At 46.8% G+C, this 16919-nt stretch overlaps 3 protein-coding genes and 1 pseudogene across 3 annotated transcripts; all 4 read right to left on the bottom strand.

The window, feature by feature from the left end:
* Positions 1–309: 309 nt before the first annotated feature.
* LOC103984930 (probably inactive leucine-rich repeat receptor-like protein kinase IMK2) lies at positions 310–3756 on the bottom strand. The gene is made up of 2 exons (XM_009402511.3): positions 1259–3756; positions 310–1169 (listed from the first exon to the last, which is right to left on the bottom strand). The coding sequence occupies exons 1-2, from the start codon at positions 3225–3227 to the stop codon at positions 532–534; spliced, it is 2607 nt and encodes an 868-aa protein (XP_009400786.2). The 5' UTR covers positions 3228–3756; the 3' UTR covers positions 310–531.
* Positions 3757–8525: 4769 nt separating this feature from the next.
* LOC135673747 (PRA1 family protein B4-like) lies at positions 8526–9536 on the bottom strand. Its single transcript, XM_065183007.1, has one exon. The coding sequence runs from the start codon at positions 9395–9397 to the stop codon at positions 8729–8731; it is 669 nt and encodes a 222-aa protein (XP_065039079.1). The 5' UTR covers positions 9398–9536; the 3' UTR covers positions 8526–8728.
* A 230-nt stretch (positions 9537–9766) lies between these two features.
* Positions 9767–11028, bottom strand: LOC135673886 (GDSL esterase/lipase At1g06990-like). The gene is made up of 3 exons (XM_065183286.1): positions 10405–11028; positions 10073–10334; positions 9767–9966 (listed from the first exon to the last, which is right to left on the bottom strand). Exons 1-3 carry the CDS (start codon positions 11026–11028, stop codon positions 9767–9769), a joined length of 1086 nt encoding a protein of 361 aa, XP_065039358.1.
* A 4148-nt stretch (positions 11029–15176) lies between these two features.
* Positions 15177–16376, bottom strand: LOC135673885 (zinc transporter 5-like; annotated as a pseudogene).
* Positions 16377–16919: the final 543 nt, after the last annotated feature.

The raw sequence follows: 16919 nt of genomic DNA, 5'->3' as shown, positions 1-16919 counted from the left end.
CCTCTCGTTATCATGTTGAAATCCAGTTTTATACCTAATCACAAAAGATCAAAATATTTCATAAAATATTATATGGGGAGACAGCCTCTAATTGCCCCCAATAGTTCTATCTTGGTCTTTTATATGCGTGGGCGACAAGAGAGAGTACAATCTCGAACTATCTTGGACCTGCTTTGAACTTTTGTCCATGCGCGCAGACAGATGAAAAGTGACCTAGATCCTTCTCCTCCGCCGCATACTCTACATGACAACTATGTATGGATGACCATAGCTGATAGTATATTCCTTATCAAAGGCAAAAGATTTGAAATCGTCTTCTTGTGAGTTTAGATGAAATGAGATACTACATGTTCTTTCTCAAGACCTCATACTAACACACCGAGTACATGCCATAGAGGAGCATAATTGGCAGGAGAAGAATGACTGAGATCAACGATAACCAAAGCCGACATGTATATACATAATTCGACTAACGTTATTGTGACATAAAGCTGCAACGAATTAATGTAATGAATTCATATAGATTCTCGGCTAATCTATGCTCGTTGATGCTGCAGTAGCGGAGCCACCGTCGTCGCCGGAGCCGGTAGCGCCCGCAGCAGCATCCGGTTTGATCTCCTCCAGCTGCTGTAGGACTTGCTGGACCTCCGGCCGGGCCGCCGGTGACGGATCGACGCAGTGCAGGGCCAGCTTCAAGGCGTTGAGCAATTCGTCCCCTGTCGTCGTCCCCTCCGCATCTCTCATCAGTTCCAGGTCGAACACCTCGTTCGTCCACTCCTCTTTCACGGTCGAGGCCACCCAACGTGGCAGGTCCATGCCGTTCATCACCTCCCCTGGTGACTTACCTGTCAGGAGCTCGAGCATGATGACTCCGAGGCTGTAGACGTCGGTCTTCGTGTTGGCCTTCTTGAGCTTCGACAGCTCCGGAGCTCGGTATCCGAGCACACCGGATGTGGCGATCACAGTTGAGCTAGCAGCGTTGGTCATCAGGCGCGAGAGCCCGAAATCGGAGATCTTGGCGTTAGCGCTCTCATCGAGGAGGACGTTGCTGCTTGTCAGGTTGCCGTGGATCATGTTCAGGTCGCCGTGAAGGTAGAGGAGGCCCCCGGTTATGCCCTTGGCTATCTTCATCCTCGTAGGCCAATCTATCGATATCTCAGGTCCCCGAGCTGCGTTAGCGAAACAGAGAGTATCGTATCAATATACCACCTTCGTTCTCATAGTAAAGGTGACGAAGAAGAAACTATGTTGAGCTTACCATGTAGAAAAGCTGCAAGGCTTCCCTTAGGCATGAAGTCGAAGACGAGAAGCTTCTCCCCTTTGGGGCCTAAGTAATAGGCTCGCAGAGACAAGAGATTCTGATGCCGAACCTTCCCAAGCTCACTAACCTCCGCCTCGAACTCCTTCTGGCTCTTGGTAATCTTCTCTCGCAGTCTCTTTACTGCAACTTGGTTCCCATCCTCCAAGGTGGCCTTGTACGCGGTCCCGTAAGTGCTCTTTCCCAGTATCTCCGCCGTCGCGCACAGCAGATCGTCCGCAGTGAACGCCAGCTGGCCCTCGAAGTGGACCAGCTTCCCCCCGGCCTCCCCGCCGGACTCCACCTCAGCTCCCGAAGCAGCCCCGGGCTTTTCGGCTCTTCCGGTGGCAGCTGCATCGCCATCGGTTTTCTTGCCCGAGGACCTTCTTTTCCTGATCACGCACCACAGCAGAACACAGCAGAGCAGTAGCAGCACAGCGAGGACTGCCCCTGCGACTATGAGAATGATCGCCCTTGTGCTCAGCTTAGCGTGAGGTTGCCCTGCAGGGTTGGATGGTGGAGGAAGATTCGGAGCAGGAGAAGAAGGACAAGGGACTGAACTGCTGTAACCACAGAGCTGAATGTTTCCTCTGAAAGAGCTCGAGTTAAACTTCTGGGCGAGGAGAAGAGGCACTTGGCCTGATAAATTGTTGTTCGATACATTGAACAAGGTCAGAGCAGTAAGGTGCGTCAAGGAGGTAGGAATCTTTCCGGTGAGGTTGTTCTCCGACAGGTCCAACTGCGACAGATTAGTGATGTTTCCAAGTGTCGCCGGTATCACACCGCCTACCAGGTTCCGCTTCAGTGACAGCACCGATAGGTTCTTAAGCCCGTCGATGGCGTCCGGTATCTGGTTGTCGATTTGGTTCCCCTCGAGATTTAATCGGACCAGCGACGACAGGTTGCACAGTGTAGCAGGAAAGCTTCCTCCTATATTGTTGTGAGAAAGATCCAAGATTTGAAGCATCGGCAGTGTGCCGATGTCTTCCGGTATGCTTCCGCTAAGTCGATTGTTACTGACTGTAATCTCTGTGAGCATCCGTAGCCTGCTGAGGGAGATGGGGAGATTCCCACTGATGGAGTTGTAATCAAGATACAGGGTCTGCAGCTGATAGACTTGGCTGCCGCCGTTGGTCGCACCCCAAGTGTCAGGGACGGGACCAGAGAGATGGTTATGTTGAAGTGAGAGGAAGGTGAGCGAGGCGGAGCGAGTAATGTTCACGGGGAGGGCACCTGAGAGATTGTTGAAGCTGAGGTTCAGCCTGTACAGCTTGGTGGAGTTGGCAATGGAAGAAGGAATGCTCCCGGTGAGCGAGTTGTTGCTGAGATCGACGGTCTGGAGCACGACGCAGTTGCCGATGGACGGAGGAATGGCGCCGGAGAAGCGGTTGTTGAAGAGGTAGAGGCCTCTGAGGTCGGGCAAGAAACCGATGGCCGAAGGGATCTGGCCGCCGATGGAGTTGTCGTGGAGGCTCAGTTTTCGTAAGGCGGAGAGCTGGCCGATCTTCTCGGAGATGTGGCCGCCAAGTCCCCTCCAGGGGAGCTGGATGGCGATGACCTTCCCCATGACGCACTTGATCCCCAACCAGGCGCCGGAGCAGGCATCGAGGCCGGTGTCATTCCAGCTGCGGAGGCGACCCCGGGGGTCATCCAAGGCGTGCTTGAAGGCCTGGAGGCCTTGGTAGTCGGCCTGGCTGATGATGATTCCGTCCCAGGACTCGATGGAGGCCCGGCTGGGGAGAGCCAGCAGCAAGGAGAGGGCAATGTGGAGGTGAAACAGCATCGAAATCCGGTCGAGCTGAAAGTGGCGAAGGCTGCTCCTGGTGGCGGAGTGCTGATACGGAGCTGCCTTGGAGCTACGCTGCTTCCGTCTCTCCATGTTCCCTTCCCTTGGGTTTTGGCATTGTTCCAGCCGCCTCTTCATTCGCATGCTAACTTGGGAAGGAGACAATAGGAGAAAGAAGAAGAGGAGGGATGAGTAGCGATGAGGATGAGAAGGTCGGAAGTCCGCTGATCTCCTTGGTTGAGATGTTTGTTTTGTTTGGGATGAGGGAATCAGGGAAGAAGGCTATATCCTTATTCTAACGGCTAGTCTGCCTCCTGTTCCTCTCTCTTTTTTTCTTTTTCTTTTTCCCTCTCTTTCGTGTAGCCAAGTGTAGTGATGATGATGGGCGGCGTCTGGCAGTAGGGTTGTGGGAGGATGTTAGAAGGGGCTTTAGCGACACCGAGTGACGCTCCCACTCGGTCATAACGGCTACATTGTTTGAACGGGGCCACGCAGCGGGTCGGTGCGGTCTCCCTCGTCGATGGCATCCATCGCACATTGGAGGAAGACAGGAGGGAGATGTGACCATGGAGATTATAGCTTGGGAGACGCAGCTTCGATGATGTACGAGGATGAATGGATCCATCCATCTCCCGTCTTCACTTTGATGTGGAAGATATGATGACATATCTCTTGATTTTGCATTTCGGTGTTTTTATTTTCCTAAGTGTACTACCAAGACATATTTACTCCTCCTGCCATCTAATGCCCAAACACCACCGTCAGATGCACCCGCTGCATATTCAATTAAACTAGAGAATAGTTGTCGATGGATGGATCACCAACAACGGTAAGTAGCATCAACAAATGACTCCATAGTAGACCTGCGGGACGGTACTGGTGGAACCATTAGACCTGACACAACAGTAGTGGAAGCGCCATAAATTTTGCCTCTGCCCGCACTCATAGCGCTCGCTGCACATTCCCCCCCTTCTCCACCCACCCAATCAATATTGCTAAGTCTCCTTGATTTCCTTTTTGACTCCGAGAGAGAGAGAGAGAGAGAGAGAGAGAGAGAGAGAGAGAGAGAGAGAGAGAGAGAGAGAGAGAGAGAAGGGAGCGGCATCAAAAACACGACGTTCACAACCACGACAACGTTGGTTTGGATAACCCACGACGAGAGGCCAAGACGAAGGAACTTCATGCATCGACTCATTTCAGCTACATTTTAAACAACGAGCATATTCCCATCAGGGTTACGAAAGACGGAACAAAATAGAGGAGGACAAACAGGAGATCGTAAGGATGGTAGGCCAAAATCATAATAGCAAGTGTCTATAGTGGGTGTAGCAAACATTGATACCACCGCTGCACGATGTCATCATGTGGACATGTAGCACATTGGGAATGAACCTACCCCAGTTCTATTCAGTGGGGGCCCTCCCTCCATTTCTTACTGATATAATAAACCAAAAGACAGTACGTAACCAAACCCTACAGTTCCAAATCCATGAGAAAACTAATTGAAATATGTAAATTACTTGGTGAACTAAGTTCGGCTTTCATTTGAAAATTCAAGCAGTATAAAGTTGACCATAATAGTACTTGCACATCATCAAAATGCCAGCCAAAGAAAAAACTTGACAGGGAATGTTCTTCAAATCCAAGAATATCCTTCCTAACTCACGTTGGAATGATGTGAAACATACAGATTTGTCAAACTCTTGTATGTCTGATACCTACGCTAAAAGCTAAAGTTGGCTGCAGTTGATGGAATCACAAATGGCCCTACAAATATGAAGTTTATGTCAATTAATACCTGTGGAAACACCCTTACCTACAACTCCAACAGAAGAGTTGGCTCCACTTGAATAGGCAAAACTTCTAACTACAAATGGGATCAATTAGTACATATGAGAACATGCCCTAATGGACACTCAAAAAGAACAGTATTAAGAGAATTGGTTGAAAGTTAGTAAGTGAGCTTTTGATGAAGTTAATCGAAGAAGAACTCATGTGAAACACAAACCCTAACATACACTGAAAAAGAAGCATTGTGATAGTTGACTTGGGTTAATAGACATACTTTTTAACCACAAATTGCGTTAATAAGATGACTAACAATTAATACCTGTGCAAACATGCGCTACACGTACACTCAACAAAGAAGCACCAAAAGAAAAGGCTGCTTGATGATTTTCTTATAAAGTGATTTTCCGTTGCGAGCGCAACGAAATAATTAGCAGCAGAGATGCCAACAACCTCTAGCAACTAGTTGACAACCTCATCTACTTATAAATGGCACTAATGAGAAGTTGAGGTCAGTTAACACCTTCATAAAGCTTTCCTAGCAGGAGATTCAACCAACCTAAGAATCTTGATGCACAGAGCACTTGTGACTGAACACAGAAAGTATGAAAACTTACCAAGGACTTTTACATGACAGATAATATGAAATTCTTTCCCTAAAATTTCATGTTACCCTAGTGTTCCCAAGCAAAGTCACTTAGTTTTAGTCGTAATAAAAATATCCTTAATGAAGTAATTCTTGTAATTTACCCAGTCATGCTAAATTTAAAAGGAAAAAAGAAGTTCAACATGTTAACATTCATGTAACTAAACGAAACCACATTTTACAGAGCGATCGTGTTTAAGATTATAGAATAAGATGGCATATAGTTAAATGAGATAGTAGGAATTAAGTAGCAATGACATAATTACATAACATAGTAGGAATTTTGCAGTAGTTAATGGATTGTACCAACGTTTTTAATTTCAAATAATACTGTCCATATCGAACGGTATGTATTGGTCTGCCAGCAGACCGGTACGCAGACCACCCGCTACCGTCGATTGGAGTTGTTTCCACCTCGTTACCACCCGCTACCCGATGGTATTAGCCAAGGGAGAAGAAAGAAGAGGGAGAAGAAGAGGTGAACCTGGATATCCGACGCCGCTCTCCCTCCTTGTTTGAGGTGACAAGGCCTTGGCGTCGTCGATAACTTCTCATCCGTGAAGGGAGAAGAATCCTCGATAATGTCGCAGGGAGAAGAAACCAAGCGTCATCAAGGTGGCGTTTCTTCTCCCCAAGCAGGCAAAAGAGACGAGGCGACATCTCCGACGCCGCTCTCCCTCCTTATTTGAGGTGACAAGGCCTTGGCGTCGTCGATGACTTCTCATCCGTGCAGGGAGAAGAATTCTCGACGATGTCGCAGGGAGAAGAAACCAAGTGTCATCAAGGTGGCGTTTCTTCTCCCCAAGCAGGCAAAAGAAACGAGGCGACGACGTCACCTCGTCTCTCTTTTTTGCACGAGGAGAAGGAAACAGTTTCTTCTCCCCACCTTCTCTTCACACAGGCAGAGATGAGGTGATGTCATCTTTTTATTATTATTATTATTATTATTATTATATATATATATATATATAATAAAAAAGACGACGTTACCTTTTTTTTACTCTATATATATATATATATATATATATATATATATATATATATATATATATATATATATATATATATATATATATATATATATATACCGCTCAATATTTAATACCGTACTCGAACGAATCTCGAAACTTCGATACAATATAAAATTTCAATCCTTAGATTGTACCCCCTACAAATTCTTGTAATTTGCAATAGCACAATATGGGTACAAAAGTTTCATCTATCCAATCAGGATATCTGTAACCAACTAAGGAAAATACATGATTTATCCTTATTTCAATAGTATCTGACTTCCCAAAAAGATTTAAAAGATGTCATCCATAGGTTTACATGGTCACGTCAAAATGAGATTTAAAGTTAACATGATAATACAAGAATCCGAACTCCACAGACCTAGTTGGTAGGATCTCTTTTTGTGAAAGTCATGTAAATAATGCTTCAACCTGATAATGCCCAATGGAGCAAAACAGCAGAGACAAACTATGCAGCTAATCACAAAGTCTGATGTCTCAACCGGATTTCCTCATGAATGGAAGAAAAAAGCAACAAAGCATTAACAAAGAAGATAAACTGAAATTTATTTGACCAAACCATGTAGCTATCTCTCCTGTCAGGTGTAGATGTATGCATTATGTTAAGGTGATGCATAAAAGTGTTATCATAAGAACTTGAATTGAACGAAAAAAAAAAAAGAGAGAAAAGAAGTATTTCGATAATGGAGATGCATCCATATAATAAGTCCCAGATACATAGGGATATAGAGAAACTACTTCAGGCACAAAAAAATCACAAGCATGTGCACACACCATAGGTAGAACAACAATAAAAGAACTAATGTCCCAACTATTTGAGATTGACAGTACTACATGGACTCTTTTTCCACTACTGAGTTCTGTATTTTTAGTTAAATCCATAATTCCAAGATAAGTCTTCTTAACTCTCTTTTCATCTTAGTTAAATCAATACCATTCAATTTTTTAATATAATTCCTAGACAAGTCTTGAGTCTCTTTCCTCTTTCCTTTCACCACTAATACTAATTCCTAGTATACATCAATAATTCCCAGAGAAGTCTTAGATTCTTTCCTCTTTCCTTTCACCACAAATACTAGTTGTCCCATCTTGTCCAGCCAAAACATCAAAAATTCCTCCTATAACATGTTCACATCATCTTAAGGTGATTCATAATACTAATTATTCACAAACAAGAATATTTCTGTTCTTATCTTTTCCAGTAACTTCACGTGTCTACCTCAACATTTTCATCTCAGTAAGAGGAGACTTAAAAGGACTAATTTAGAGATGCTAGCTCAAAAGATCTTAAGTAGGGCACGAGAGTATTATTGAATAAACACTTACGGAAAAGCCTCTATCGCCTCCTTACTAGAGAACTATGCAAAAAGAACCAACCTCCAGTGCCTCCTTATTGAATAACCATGTAGGGTCTCTTATCAAAACAAGACTAAGACTAAAACTGAACTGAATGCCTAAGCAGTGATCTCCTAGAATTTTTACTGTCTAATCAACTGGCGAAAAATCAGTGTAATATCATTTAAGATATTCACAAATTATAGCAGCTTCCCCTTATCCAGTAGAACAACATAAATAAAAGGTTATTCTAAATGTATTATTGATTTCTAAATTTGTCAACAATTAACATCCATCCACACAAAGATAAAAAGAAATTGTGAAACTCAATACAGAAGCAACAAAGAACTTCTCCAGCAATAGATCTGATATACCAACTCTCTACTATCTAGCATCTGAAGACAACCAAAACATAATTGCACCAAAATGAACTCTACAAGGCAGAATCTGCTTACTAGATTCTGAAATGTACATTAATTTCTTTCAGATCTGAGAACTCTTGACACCCCCTACAAAACATAGTAGTCAGATCGATCTGATACCTAAAAAACAGAATGTCAAGATGAAATAAGGAGATCCAGATCTAATTATGACACCCAAGGCATACCGAAGAGATTAGATCATACAATTCTTCCATAGATCTAAGGTGTAACATACTGTATGCATCGATAACCACATAAAGTAACAAGAACATTTAGTCCGATGTCTGTATATAGAACAAAAGACATTGCTGAAAGAAACCCTGGAACATATCAATGGAATATACTTTTGTTTCATACAAACAAGAGGGAGGAATAACAAGAAATCAAGAACCTCGGCGCAGTTGAGAACTGTAGATTGGTAGATCAGACACGGGCAGCGGCGACGACGGCAGGTCCAGCCGAGGCGGCTCCTCCAAGAAAGGATAAGAGACTGCTGGCAGCGCCCGTTTCCTGTTCATCGAGGAAAAGATCCTCCGGCACCCGGAAAGCCCCATGGGCGCCGACGATGGCAGCACCGGCGACCAGGGCTGAGATCAGAAGCGACCCGACGGAGGTGAGGAAGACTACGAAAACGGTGATGAGGACAAGACTGCCGAGGGTCTCGCGATCCGAGAAGGTCCGGCCAAGGATGACGAGCGGCGGATCTGAGGGGCGGAATAGGTAGAGGAGACACCAGGCGGCGAGGAGGGCGAGGAGAACGACGAGAGAGAAGGGGTTGGTGATGAGGGAGATGGCGAGGACGGCGGCGACGACAGCGGCGTAGTTGACGCGGAAGTAGGTGAGGTTCTTGCGGAGGCGGTAGGAGGCGTCGGAGAGGGAATCCGGACGGGAGAAGGCAGATCGGTCGGCGAGCTCCGACCAGGGGCGGCGGTTGGAGAGGGAGCGGCCGACGGAGTCCGAGAGGCGGGAGAGGAAGAGGCGGAAGGCGGGAGTGGCGACGGGGACGGCGGAGGAGGGGGCGACGGGGGCGGCGGAGGCGGCAGGGGGGTTTGAGATGGGGAGGGGAGGCAGGGAGGGGGCGGAAGACATCATCTCCGGCGGGAGAACTTCCGGTGAACTACTTGTAGATCTCGGAAGCGCTCTAGTCGTGGGGTAAAGCTTCACTTCGCGGGAGGCCTTCCGGTGAACTACTTGTAGATCTCGGAAGCGCTCTAGTCGTGGGGTAAAGCGTCACTTCGATATAAACGCAAGAAGAGTGCGGTCGGCGGTTCGCGTCGGTACTCTGCTCCGAGGAGCATCATAAATAAACTAATGTCAGCGAGAGCTACACACCAACTAAGTGGACTTGTGTTGCACAAAAGCGCCATAACTACAGACGTTGCCCACACGTATCACAATGGAAACGTTTTTTATAGAGCGAAACGGGTCAAAGATAAATGGACTCGATGACAGACTCGTTATTCATACTCGTCGTCGCAAATGTGGAATGATGTCCTCCACAACGTAGTCGGTGATCAACTCATAAAATCTCTGCGACGGATGGATGGCATCATAAAACACAAATCTCGACACGTCCGGGCAAGCTGCGTTCAACCGATTGCAAAGAGGACCTACTTCGAACATCCCCGTCCCGCAACATCCTCTCTTGGTTTCCCGGAAACCTGAATCGAACCAGAGCACATTTCGACAGCGTTAGGTAGAGTTACTCGAACTCCAAGCTGGTCGTTCTGTTTGATCGAGAGGGAGAAGTGATGCAGGTCGGCTTACCATACTTGGCTGCATTGTTGAGGACCTCCATCAAGAAGTCATACAAGTCGAGGTAGACAAACTTGCTCCCGGGAAGAGATAGCTGGGTCTTGAGCAGAAGGTGCTTGAGCTTGGAATTGTAGTGCCGCGCATCTGAGTTCTGCTCATCGACGCACGTCCGGACGACAGAATGAACCACGCTTAGCGTCATTTGGAGCGGTAAGCACCCGATCGGAGGAAGGCCAGCGACTATGAACCTACGGCCTCCGAGATCGTAGCTACCCTGCATGCATGAAACAGCAAATGAACAAGGAATCGACTACGAAGTGCTTGCGATGGAAAGCATCGATTACCTTGAGAAACTTGTGGAGGTTTTGGAGCAGGAAATCTTGGTACTCATCTATGGTCATCGCAGTCCTGGTGGTGGTGGGCAGGTCATAGTAGTTCAACAGGAAGTCATTGGTTCCCGCACTGACGAGGAACAAAGCGTCGCTTACGATTCTTTTGGCGTCCTCCTCCCCAGCAACAGCTTTGAGCCTGGCGAGGTACTCCTCGAACATTTCCAATTGCCTCGATATGGGGATCGTGTTCAGGAGAGCCGAGGTCGCGTCGTCGAACCCCGACCCGGCCGACGCGAAGTTGACGCCCGTGCGGATGTCGTCGTCCGAGAGATTCGGGTCCATGAACGGCGGCGACAGCTGCTTGATCTCGAGCTCGGAGCAAAGAAGGTCAGGCACAAGCAGGCCATTGGAGAGCCTCCCTGTCGCAACGCTTCCCGGGAAGTCCCGGCCGTAAGGGGGATGGTTGCCCCTGACCAACGTGAGGATGTAGCCATTGTTTCCGGTGTCCAGCGTGGAGTCACCGAAGTACAGGACGGCGGAGAAGTCGGGTGCACGGGTGCCGTTGTCAGCGGAGGCGGTGAAGTCGAAGAAGAGGGAGGAGAAGAAGAGGAGCAAGTGAAGGAGGAAGCGTGCCATGCTTGTCACCGGGCCAAAGCTTGGGTGCATGCATGCGAGGTTATATACTCGGGAGTGTGGATAAGGTTGAAGAGGGGAGGATTAATTGATCGTTTATTCACCTGTTAATCCATATCTCATTCGGATCCGCCATGAAGACACCATATCAAGGTTGATTTAATGGAAAATGACAACTCCGTTTTCCTTTATTAGAGCACGGAAGAGGGTTTCCATTGATCATCGGTTGAGTGGAAAGGGTATCGATTAACCATCTGATAATTAGGTTAAGAACACTGTGTGCAAGGAAAGGAAATCTTATTCCTACAAGGAAAGGAAACAAACAACTGTTCCATGGCACCAACTGAATCCTATTAAGTAAATGATGGGATAATGTTCCAAATATAACAAATTAAGGAAATCTTATTCCTTGTGGTTCCAATTTTGTGTGGAATTAACTTCACTTGTCAATTAAATTCAGGAGTAAAAGTCAATGTTTTCCATTGGACCAATCTGTATACTAAGATTAACATTAGGACATGGTGAGCTTTGTTGCTCATGAGATTTGGCAGTCTTAAATTCATTCTAAGTACCTTAATTCAATTATGTTTATTTTTCTTCTACGTCATGAGAATCGAATCGGGAAACGATCCATCCCATAAAACCTCGGATCAACTAATCGGATCGCATATTTAATTAAAAAAATATTTTAAAAAAATATTTAAAAATCAACTAATATTAGAAACATAAACATTATGATAATTTTGTAAAACCGAGTTGATTTTAATTTATTTCTCACGTCAATCCCAATTTTATTAACATAAATGCCCTCTTAAATGAATAATTTAAAAATATTAATTAATTAATTAATTAATTATATTTAATATAAAAAAATAATGTTAAGGATATTCAAATAATCTATCACTATATTAGAAAATTGGATCGATTTATTTTATGCAACTTTGATTTATTCTTTCCATTAATTCCTCCATATCCCGAATTCCTATCACAATAGATTGATTCGTCCTTCACGCAAAACCTTTATGTAGATTCATTAGTCCAGCTTGCATGCATATCCGTGGAATAAGAGAGGAAAGCATACGCCAAAGCTCATAAATGGTTTCCAAGTAGGGAGCTATAAGGATTGCTTGCTTCGTCTCATCCGAGACGAAGCAAGGATTGCTTGATTCGTCCTTCACGCAAAACCTTTATGTAGATTCATTAGTCCAGCTTGCATGCATATCCGTGGAATAAGAGAGGAAAGCATACGCCAAAGCTCATAAATGGTTTCCAAGTAGGGAGCTATAAGGATTGCTTGCTTCGTCTCATCCGAGAGGTGTGGTGGACGACGAATCGCACTGATAGCTTTTTGATTCGGGAAAGTCAATATCTCGAAGCAAGAACTGCTTTCTTCGTCATCGTTCCCATTTCGTGTTGGATTCATGAATGATAAACGTACTAGAGAAGAAGAACGTTCCCCAAATATTTTTCGACTCGGATTAAATGAAAAGGGAACACTATCACTGTGTTCGGAAAGAGGAGTCGTCGGCATCTCATGATTTGCATGCGGTGAGAGCCGTCCGTACCCGACGCTGGTAAATCTTATATTTTTACCACACTCGTCATGAACAATTTCTAGGTTTTTGTTTTGTGACAGTGCGATATTGACAGAATATTAACATATACGACGCATGCGGTGACGGTGAAAGGGTGGCAGCTCGTTAATGCATATGACATGCTGCCGCATTCGCAGTGGCAGGAGATTATACGGCCGTCTCTGTATTCGCTCAGGCGGCTGCCATTTTCTCTGCTGCTATTAATTTCCACCTCCGTATCTCGTGACTTGTGCGATCGTACTCGGTTGAATTATGTCCGCACCTTGCCCTTAGTTTTCTTCTTGGAGGCATCATACGCTGCTCAGCCTCGTCTTCTGGGTGTATGTTTGCATCTAACGTTTCCTTTAGAGCTGTGGGATCATAGGTCAATTGCACTTCCCTTTCCGAGGATATCTGCTAAAACACGGAACCAGGTCTACGGAAATGCTTGGCTACTCGATGAATAAAGCATAGAGAGAGAGAAAGAGAAGGGTTGAAGGAGAACGCAATTCACATCCTGTTACGTACCTTGAACTGGTATGAAGGTGTGCCTTACCATATGTTGAGAAGGAAACAAGCAGCTTGGGAAGCTTCGTAGTGAGAATGGTGACGTAGCTACTAGTTATGGTGTGAGAAGAAACCAACTGCTGCTGGCAAATGGAAAGCGTAGAATAATATGCGGAAGTGGATGAGAATAAGAGAGGGTGATACTACGCATTCCCCACGCATCAAACTCCTCCTAGAGTAGTAGTAGTACGAAGAACCCATAGAACTCAGGATAGATAGCGCATTAGACTTGAAAGCAGAACCACCAAATGGTTTCAGAATTCATGTTCCTCATCGTCCATGGCGCTATCCCTCCTGAGCTTTACAGATTCTTCCTTACTTTTGCGTCGTCAACCCACCGCGAGAGAGAGAGAGAGAGAGAATGAGAGGGATGGGGAAGCCTTGGGGCTACTGGGGTGTATTTATAGTTGGATATGTACTCGGGTGGGTGGCATAGCTTTGTTAGAAAGGAACTCAGCTTCTCCAGCCTTTATATGCCGAATTTAATGGCCTGTGCAGGCATTAGGTGAGTTGGTGGGAAAATAAAGCTCCACCAATCATTTCCACAGGTTGCAGACTAATCTCTGGCGGTAGTGTAGCTTTCCTTTTCACTGTTTCCTTCATGTGAAGTAGTTCTTGGACTGTGCAGCAGCGCAGTGGCCATCGGCTCTGGGCATTTCTTCAGATGCTTGAGGTATATACATGTCAGGATTCACCGGTAGGAGCTTGACCGAACGTCGAATGGCACTTGAATGAGGATTAGGGCAGTCTTAGTTACAGAGGAAACCTAGGTTTAACCGGTGCAGAAGCACCACCACTCCGCCCTCGGAACTTGGAGTGCTTCAACGTCTTTCTCCTACCCTCCTCTTCCTCGTCGCTCCCCGTCACCGGTTCCGAGGGCTCTCTTAAATGGCTAAAGGACACTCCCTTTCGTCCGCTCTCGGCTCTCCCTTCTTCCTGCGCACTAAAGCTGACACCCTATCCCTGCCAAAGTTTACGGGCTCCATCCTAACCTAACTTTGGAGAGCAGTGTCACCAGGTTATTGTAGCAGCTGTACATCACATCACTGTGCACAGTGGCCACCGATGTGATGACGCTAGCTTCATGGGCTTTTGAGTTCTTGACCAGTAGGGCTGCTTTAAAGGACATGAATGGATTGATGCTTATGACCTACAGATTTCACTTCCCCTGCTGGATATGTAGGCTGTGATTTCGTGGATCCTCTGTGGCTCTCCTCTTAGCATTAAATATTTAGTCTTCACACTTCATCATACATACGCTATACTTTCTAATCAGCTGTGATCTTGCTAAAATTAGTGGAGACTTTGTAGCGATGATCCATAAGAGGAGTAATAACTCAGGATCATGTAGTTCCTATAAGTCCATTAATTTTAATTATTGCAACAAACGAGTGTGTCAAGATTCGTGATTGATACATGAGAAGGAAGCTCAATGGCAATGGGAGCAATCATGCATGTTCCATGAGCCCTCCAAGCCAAACCCAGCTGCCATGCCGCACTCCATCCTTCCCTCCGCACCATCGCATCGGTCGCAGACCCACTCCAGGAACAGCCTCAGGGGAGGTGCGCCGTCCGTGAGCGCGCGTGGACACCGTGCGGTCGGTGGTGCGGCGTTTCGACCGGCTGCAGGCCTACAAGTAATTCGTAAAGAGCTGCCACGTGATCGACGGCGACGTCCATCTCGTATCGGACCTTCCGGCGCTGACCAACCGCAAGCTCGTCGAGTTCCTCGACGAGGAGTGCCACCTGCTCAGCTTCTGGGTGGTGGGCAGCCAGCATCTCTGCGGCGGCCTCGAATCGACTGCGTCGGGAGTCTCTGTTCCCACTCTGCCTTGGCTCTCTCGTATTCCTCTCAGGTGGCAAACACGTAATGCATGTGATCAGGAATACGACAAAAGTCACACGTCCATGCAGAGGCATCGGTGAAGTCATCGAGTTACGGAAACTAATATGTATTCTTCGTAATTAAGTAAGCACAACCAATGGCAAACCAGACCTATTACATGACATTTAAGCCCACTTGGCAAGGAGAGCCATCAAGCCTGCGCCTGCGAGCAGAGAAACATTCAACGCAAACTGTAGCTTCGGTTTGCTCTGTACCCTCGGGTGCATGAAATCTGCAGCCAGCAGGTCAACCAACGCCATGTATATCAAGATCCCCGCGGCGACAGAGTCCAGAAGTCCTTGAACGATCAATGCAGTAGGGCTGTTCTCGTTGTACACGGATGATATCCCAGTGCCGATGGCGATCCCAACCGGAGTCGTGAGCGAAAAGAAGAGCCCCATTGTCACCATTGCCTTGAACTCGAACCTTGCCTGCAACGAGAAGGAACTCCAGAAGAGGAATATTTCCAATGAGGAAGAAGAAGAAGCAGCTATTCATGCAGCAAAATAAGCGTACCTGAACGATACAGCCTCCGAGACCCATGCCTTCGAAGAACTGATGGAAACTGAGAGCAACTACCCGCGGTCGTATGGTGGATGGAGACTCCGATGCCCCCAAAGAGATCCCGATGATCACAGAATGCACCACGATCCCGAGCTCCAAAACCTAGCTCGCGGTTCTCGTTAATTCGCGGTACATCGACAAGGTTTGTGAAGGCACAAGGTGAAGCATCGGTTCCTTACCTGAGAAACAACACGATGTCGGATGAGCTGGGCCGAAGAATCCTCCGGCTGCATCACAGCGGCACGATGCGTGTGACCGTGAGTTGCCTCCACATCGCCATTCGTGGCTTCGCTCAATGAAGTCGGCCGCAATCTGTCACCGTTTAATCGGCTGAAGTATCCGGTGGCGAGGGTGTCCACCATCAGCGTCCCGATAGCGCCGACCATCGCGCAGAACCCCGCGAACGGAAAGTCCTGCCAAGGACTCGCGGCCAGACATCAGGAGGTCAGGGTCTCGAACGCATCCGGCAATATGTGGATGAAGCCGGTGGCCAGAATGACTCCGGCGGCAAAAGCTTTGATGACGAAGAAGATGTCCTTCTCCGGACGAAGCGACTGTATCCACATGCCAAGCACGGGAACACCCACCCCGATGCCACCACAAACCAGGATGGAAACTATCGCTGCGATCTTGAGCGGAAGGGCCTTCTTCTTGTCGCGGCCTCCGTCGTCGGTGGAGCAGTCACCTTCGCCATCGTCATGAACAAGGAGAGGAAGGAGTAGAAGAAGAACCAGAAGGAAGAACAGCCAAGCGCCTCTCATCTTCCAAACCAATGCTTCCGGATCGTGAGGGAGGAGGAGATGCCTTCACACAAAGAAGAAGGCGAGGTGAGGAAGGCTTCTGAGTCTCCTTGATTTCCTTTTCGACTCCGAGAGAGAGAGAGAGCAGGGAGCGGCATCAAAAACACGACGTTCACAACCACGACAATGTTGGTTTGGATAACCCACGACGAGAGGCCAAGACGAAGGAACTTCATGCATCGACTCATTTCAGCTACATTTTTAACATCCAGGATGATAAGGGTAAAAATGGTGATGTGACACACCATGATGTCAGCCGACGCCTCATGCCTCGATCGGCGCAACTGCACTCGGTTAACTGAGCCGGAACACTGGTCGAGGAGCATTAACACCTAACTCAGGCTTGGTTCTTCACACCACGCCAACCCCATATCAAACGCTATCAGCCTACCTCATGCAGCAGCCACATCAGGTAACATCAAACTCATCTATAAATACCCCAGAGTTCTATACGAATGAGGATGACGAACTCACACACAACACTTGTATGGAGGCATCTCTTCC

Source organism: Musa acuminata, chromosome BXJ1-5 (assembly GCF_036884655.1).
Source record: "Musa acuminata AAA Group cultivar baxijiao chromosome BXJ1-5, Cavendish_Baxijiao_AAA, whole genome shotgun sequence".
Lineage (NCBI taxonomy): Eukaryota > Viridiplantae > Streptophyta > Magnoliopsida > Zingiberales > Musaceae > Musa > Musa acuminata.
This window is presented reverse-complemented; position numbering and strand designations above follow the sequence as displayed.